Source organism: Microtus ochrogaster, linkage group LG8 (genome assembly GCF_000317375.1).
Source record: "Microtus ochrogaster isolate Prairie Vole_2 linkage group LG8, MicOch1.0, whole genome shotgun sequence".
NCBI lineage: Eukaryota > Metazoa > Chordata > Mammalia > Rodentia > Cricetidae > Microtus > Microtus ochrogaster.
Genome location: NC_022033.1, coordinates 23,540,767 through 23,547,989, shown reverse-complemented (window position 1 = coordinate 23,547,989; position 7,223 = coordinate 23,540,767). Strand labels below are relative to the sequence as shown.

The 7,223-nt window shown below is 48.8% G+C and overlaps 1 protein-coding gene across 1 annotated transcript in view; it reads left to right on the top strand.

The window, feature by feature from the left end:
- The first annotated feature begins 1,188 nt into the window (after positions 1-1,188).
- The window catches only part of Chmp4b (charged multivesicular body protein 4B), a 40,525-nt gene continuing 34,490 nt past the window's right edge, over positions 1,189-7,223 (top strand). Inside the window, exon 1 of the mRNA XM_005363094.2 lies at positions 1,189-1,509. Within this exon, the coding sequence (XP_005363151.1) occupies positions 1,320-1,509 (190 nt within the window). The 5' untranslated portion in view covers positions 1,189-1,319. The remainder of the gene's footprint in view (positions 1,510-7,223) is intronic.

Here is a 7,223-nt window from a genome sequence, read left to right as displayed (position 1 = left end):
TGAGACAGAGTTTCTATCGCAGCCCTGGGACCAGCCGCTAGGCAGCTCAGGGTTCAGAGGGAAGCCATGCCACTGGCGAAGCTAAGACCTTTCTATCTGAGACAGTTAAGAAAAAGACGCTCCCACTTTCTCTGAGGTTTCTTTCTTCACTCACCAGCCTCTTCTCATGGACTCTGGGCTGGATCTGGCTGCCCCGGGGAACAGAGCCGTTTTACTATTCCCATAACACCTGTGACAATTTCACATTTACAGTTGTGGAAAGGAAGAAGTACCTGCTCAAGCAAGTATTCAAGGCTGACTTGAAGTTTTGGAGTTGAATCCACTGCCAAGGTGGCTAGGGTCATAGGTTTTGGAAAGCCTGTGAGGTGAATGAAGGGTAGAAAGACCGCCCACCCAAATAAAGAACTAACTGGGCTGGTAAATTTAGTTGTCAGTTTCCAGATCTTCATTCACTTACCTATAAAATAGGAATAGCATGCACAGACCTTTAATTCCAGAACTCCAAGAGTAGAGACAAGATCAAGATTCAAGGCTAGCTTCTGCTACGTTAGAAGTTCAAGGCCAGCTTAGGCTACGTATGAAAACCCGACTCCAAAACAGCAACAGAATTATTTGCCATAAACTGCTTATGAGAATCAAATGTGATCATGTGCTTTGGGGGCTGGGAATGAAGCCCAGGCCTCTACCACGGCGCAACACTACGAAACTCTCTCTTTGTAATAGCTGTTTCTCAGCCAGGCGGTGGTGGCACACGCCTTTAATCCCAGCACTCGGGAGGCAGAGGCAGGCGGATCTCTGTGAGTTCGAGACCAGCCTGGTCTACAAAGCCAAGTCCCAGGACAGGCTCCAAAGCCACAGAGAAACCCTGTCTCGAAAAAACAAAAAATAAAAAACCAAAACAAACAAACAAAAATAGCTGTTTCTCCCCCTGTTCTTCCGCCTCTACGGAACACATGCCAAGGAGACTACGTTTCCCTGCATGCCACCTCGCCCTTTGACCTCGGAGAGACTAAAAAGGTGCGCCGTCGTACGCCACGAGCCGGAAGACTCGGACTCCCGGCATGCAGCGCACGGTGCTCCCTTAGACTCGAGGGGCTGCGGGCGCGTGATGTTCTGGGAGCTGTAGTCAGCGGCGCGTTGCCCTGACGCCGGCCCGGCCCGGGCGTGGGGGCTTGTGGGAGGTTGCGCGGCCGGGCCCAGCTGCGGGGCGGAGGTGAAGGCGAGGCCTGCGGCTGCGGGGAGCGGCGGGGCCGGGAGCGGGCGCCGGAGCTGAGCCGAGCCGGAGCAGGCGCCGGACGCCGGCGCGGCGAGCAGCAACCATGTCGGTCTTGGGGAAGCTGTTCGGGGCTGGAGGGGGTAGGGGGAGCAAGGGCGGCCCGTCCCCCCAAGAGGCCATCCAGCGGCTTCGGGACACGGAGGAGATGCTTAGCAAGAAGCAGGAGTTCCTAGAGAAGAAGATTGAACAGGAGCTGACGGCTGCCAAGAAGCACGGCACCAAAAACAAGCGCGGTGAGGCGGCCCCGACCCCATCAGACTCTCCACTTCCTCTCCTAAGGCTCCCCAGGCCCGGACTCCACTTTGTCTGACTCGTTTCGGGGGGGGGGGGGGTCTCCCTCAACCCTGGAACTCTTCGGCTAGACTGCTTACGGTGCCTCTCCCGGCTAGGGACCCCTTTCCACCAGACTCCTGTGTCTCCTTGAGCCGGCTCTCTTCCTCCATCGGGCTCCTTTCAAACTCTTCCCTACCGTATCAGGCCTTTCCTGACCCAGATCTTACAGCACGTTAACTCCGTGCTCAGTCTGTTCCACTGTCTTAATTGTGTTCTTCTCTCTCCGGCCTCACCCACCTTACCAGCCACTGCGTCCACTCCCACCCTGGCTCATTTCGTTTCCGCATCCTATCATTTATGTGTCTCGGTACACCTCTGCCCTCCTCCGAGGGGAGTCTGAGCTGCCTTTGGCCTCTGACTCAGGAGCCTTCTTGAAAAGCCTCCTTTATGGAGAGAAAAGAGGATTGGGGAGTGAGGAGACCCTCTGGTACCCACTCTGTTCACTTGTTGAGTGAAACTGGACAAGTTTGAGACCTCATTTTCCTCACCCACTAGGTAGGATCTGGCCTCTGTGAGACCCAAGATGTCGCTATCCCAGTGGTTCTCTTTTGTTTCCTCATACCCAGGCCTTTTCGGAGCTTCCGTATTGTAAGCCTGACCCCCTGTGACTCACCACTACTTTCCTGCCCTTCCTGAATCAGAAAGAAGGCGGACTCTGCCTCAATTGGCCCAGTTCAGCCCTGTTGTGATTGCTACTTACTTCCTGTTGTGAGTCTGTCTAGAAAAGTGCCTTGTGGTTCTCTCACGGAAATGAATGTGAGAATGCTTTAGTGACGATAAAGAATGTCAAAACATTCCGCTTTTTTCTTGGGGTGTGTATGGGGGTGTGTTTTAAGATAGGGTTTCTCTGCGTAACAGCACTCGCTTTGTGGATCAGGCTAGTCTCTAACTCCCTGAGGTCCACCTGCACTGGTTAAAGAAAGGCATGCGTCACCACCGCCAGGCAGATGCTCTTGTTTTTTTTTTTTTTTTTTTGTTTTTTTTTTGGTCACAGCAGTGTGAGCATGAATCATAGCATGGCAGTTCTTCCTTTGAAGGTGGGCCAAAGGTGAGAGGGGGTTTAGGAGTCATACAGCAAGTGTTTAACCTAAAAAGTTCTCAGGGAAGTTTGTTCTGGGATTGGGAACTAGTGGGTTTGTCCTTCCGGAAGGATATCTAATACCTAGCACATGGTAGGGGCTTAACTAACATTGTGAACATCTGCTTGATATTTTCTCATGATATGATTGATGGTCTGTCCTGAGGATGTTCCTCACTGATAGCAACCATTCTGGAACTTCTGAGCCCCCAGTGCATCCAGTCATATTCATAGAGGGAAACCAAAGAGCCTTCACTTTAAAGAGAGAGACTGGTTGTCCCCGTCCCTGTAGGCCTGTAACCCAGCATCTGGGAGGCAGAGGCAGGAGGGTCAAGGTCGTCCTTGTTTATGGAGCAGTTTGAGGACCATCCTGGCTGCCCAGAGAGACCCTGTCTCTAAAAGAGATAGCTAGGTTGGGCAAGACAACAAGAAAGTGACCCTTTTGGAGATGTCAGTGGTGAGTATTCAGCGAGAAAAAGTTGGTTCACAGTGAGCGGGAAGGGTGCTGTTTGGGTAGGATGGTCTTTAGAAGGTTATAGTTGGAACCGAGTTTTTTTTTTTTTTGGAACCGAGGTTTTTTTTTGTTTTTTTTTTTTCCCCCGAGACAGGGTTTCTCTGTGGTTTTGGAGCCTGTCCTGGAACTAGCTCTTGTAGACCAGGCTAGTCTCGAACTCCCAGAGATCCGATCCGCCTGCCTCTGCCTCCCAAGTGCTGGGATTAAAGGCGTGCGCCACCATCGCCCGGCGGAACCGAGTTTTTTTTGAAGGAACCACCTTCGGGGGGGGGGGCTTTTTCCCTGCTGGGAGGACAGCACAGGGATGGCTGGAAAGTTGGCAAGATTTAAGAAGTTGAAAGATCTCTGTCTCTGGAATGTAGTGATTGAGGGGAGACTGGAGTAGATAAAAGGAGGATGTGGAACTTGAATGGCTGACAGAGTTTGGATTCTGAGTGGACGGAAAGCTTTTGAAGGGTGTTATTCTGAAGCAAGTCCTAATCATTGGTAAGAGTGTTAAGCATCTGGCTGCTCTCTCGAGAGTGGGGGGGGGTGCAGTCCATCTGTGGGCTGGACACCAGTTGTAGCTGTGGAGACGGAGAGTAGGGCTGTGCTCCTTAATCAGCTCTTTTCTCTGACAACTCTCCCTTAATCAGGGTCCTCTTTCCCCGGCGGTAATTAGTCCTGGTTTTTGCCAGTCTGCATGTTTGAAAGCTGGCCTCTGTACAGTGGAGTGGAGGAGAGTGTCCGTGTACATTCTCCCCATCCCCTAGGATGCAGAGCACAGCAGCTGCCATATGGTAAGAGATCAATAGCTCACAGCTCCTGGTTGAGGGCTAGCTTAGTTTCGGCAGTTGTAGAGGTGACTGAATGGGCTCTCAAGATGCTTGTAGAGAGAAAGCAACCTCAGCCGAAATAACTTTGTTCAAAGTGGTGTCTGTCTCTTTGAGTTTGCCTGTGAGGGTACAGGCTTCTCTTCTTTTTATTGTCCTAAGGTCTCATAGTTGTGTGTTCTTGTCCTAGGACCTAACCCACTTCCTCAGATGCTGCTGTGGGTTTTACCACCACCACATATGTGCCATTTATTTACTGAATCAGGACTGTGTTTGGACTCTGAGCAGCAGAGCTGAGAAAACACAGCCTGTCTTCCTGGGAGAATTCAGGATTGGAAATGTGGGGCTGGGCAGGGCCAGGAGTAATTCTAGAAGTCAGTGGTGAAGTGTGTTTAAAGGATTGAGGTTATGGGAGGTGGGGGAGCTTCTTGTCTGGAGCGAAGGGAAGAGGCTCAGTGGAGGAAGGAGAATGAGGTGGGTCACCAAGGGTTTAGTGTGTTGAGGAGCAGCAAGAATGCTTCCCAGTAGGAGTCTGAGACAGGACACTATAGCATGAATTCGAATTGTTCTTAATAATAAAAACCCAGAGTCAGATATAGGGGTTGATGCTGAAAGATCAGAGAAGCAGAGTGGCCAGCCACTAGTTCCTACCTCTACCAATGCTCAGACCAAAGGGACAATCCTGTCTTTATGACTCCTCAGACTGCGTTGAGCTCCTGTCTCCTCCTGCTTTATATTCCTCTCTCTGCCCAGCCATATCCCTTTCTGTCTTCACCTCCCTTGTGCTGGGATTAAAGGTGTGAGCCGCCACCGCCTGGCTCTTGTTTCTCTTGGATTGAAGGTGTGTGCTACTGCTTCCTGGCCTCTGTGGCTGACTAGTGGCTCGCCTCTGCACTCTCATCTCCAGGCAAGTTTTATTTGTTAGATTACAAACAAAATGTCACTGCAGGATACATTGTATGTAATCTTGGAGAGTGGCTTCTAGCCTTTGGACCTTGCCCTGGATATGTAGAGAAGCCATTGGTGCTTCTTTATAGTAGAAGATCTTATCCATTTGGGTTTTGAAAGGACATTCTGAGCAGCAGCATAAACAGAGGTATGTAAACTGACCAGGGAGGAACTGAGGCAGGAGTAAGGTATAAGATTAGGAGGCAGAGGCAGGGTGGTCTCTGTGAGTTTGAAGCCAGTTTGGTGTACATAGCTAGTTCCAGGACAACTAGGCTACACAGAGAAACCCTGTCTTGGAAAAAAAAATAAATGCAACAACAAAAACCAAAAGGAGGGTGTTGGTAAAAGAAGGGAAGAACAGGAAGGAACAAGAGGAGAGACTGAGACATATGATCATCTTTCTTGGGGAACTAACAATGTACTACCTACGCAGGTGCCCAGGAAGTTTGGGAGATTCTTGTTGGTAGGCCTCAACTTGAGGCTGGTTTCTGTTATAAACCATATAAATCTGATCAGTGGTAACTATCAGATAAGTGCCTTCTATCCTGTTCTTTCACACATCTTAGGTGATCCTCACCTCAGCCAGGTAGGAATATTTCACAAGTGAAGATAAACTTAGGTCTCCTGGATGGCAGGGTCTGTGTCCCGGTCAGGTCTGTATTCGTAGCACTGAGCAGGGGAACTAGGACCAGAGAACATGAGAATGAATATATGACCAAAGGAAGGGAAAAGGAATTGGAAAAAACATGTGACCCAAATCTTGTTCTTATCTGTGGAGCCACTGCCTGGGATGCAGTGCAAATAATGAGTTCTCTCTCCAGCCCCTTTACTTTAGAATGAAACTGTTATTGTTGCCATGATCATCCTATTATTATTATGTGGGGGTACTCAGGGCACAGCAGACGTGAGTGCTTAGCAGACAACCTTCAGGAACTGGTTCTCTGACTCTACTTTTGTGGCTCAAACTCAGCCATCAGACTTGTATAGCTAGCACCATCTGAGCCATCTTGCCAGCTCCTTGTTTTAATATTTTTTTAAGTGGAGTGTGGGCAATGAGGGGGTGGGACTTGCTGTGTATAGCCCAGGCTACCCTTGAACTTGTGACTCTTTGCCTCAGCCTCCTGAGTGCAGGGATTCTGAGTTACAGGTGTGTATCATCGCATCTTTATTTTTTTAGTGTCTCTTTGTGTAGGACAGTTTGATGGAGTTGGTTCTCTCCTTCCACCATGTGGGTAGGGGTTGGGGTAAACTCAGGTAGTCATGTTTCTAGGCCAGTGCCCTTTTACCTGTTGAGCCGACTTAGTGCCCCAGTTTCCTATCTTTCTCTGGCATGGCGGCTAATTAAGGACATATCTACTTAAGTAGTTCACATCTTCTCTTCTTATTTTAATCAAGACGAAAGGAGCTTGTCAGAAGGACCTATTTTAGTCACACAGTTGTGTAAGATTATGTGATGGAGACTGGTGGTCACATCCTGTGTTGATACATTTGTATAGATACATGGAAGCACGTCAATCCATAGACTGTTAGGTTCCGCTGAGAATGTTGGACCAATGTAAAGGCCAGGATCTTACGGGAAACACATCTTCATTAAGTTCTGCTCATTGCTGACATCAGGGTAGCATCCTCATGTTTAATAAAGTCACTAATTCATTAGCATACGGAAAGGTGTCTTACTAAATTACATGGATAGTGAATGTGGCCTTTTGGTTCTTGATATCATCTGAAAACCATAGTATCTTAATAGTGTGTGTGCCAGCTGGACTGTTTATCCCAGAGACCCTTGGATGGAAAACTTGAAACTCACCAGGAACTAAGCAATGGGAATTTCCCTTGATGACATTTTAGCTTCTTGTTTTAGGACATAGTTTTATTTATTTTTTAAGACATATGGAGTATCAGAGAGGCCCTATGTGTTTGACTGTTCAAACATACTGCTGTCTTTGATTCAAATGAAAATATCTTTTTTTTGTAAGAAGATTACATGCTCATGTGTGCTTGTTTGTGTGTGAATATTTGTATATGTGGAGGCCAGAGGTCAACCTTGAGTGTCATTCCTCGGGAGTTATCTGTCTTGTTTTATGAGACTGGGTCTTCCACTTGGGCCTGGCCTGGCTGGCCTGTCAGCCTCAAGGGTTCTTCTCTTTCTACTTCTGCAGTGATGGAGTTACAGATAGACTTCACCCTTCCCAGCTTCCCCTGGCTGCGTGATTTCCCAAGCCTGTGTGTGTGTGTGTGTGTGTGTGTGTGTGTGTGTGTGTG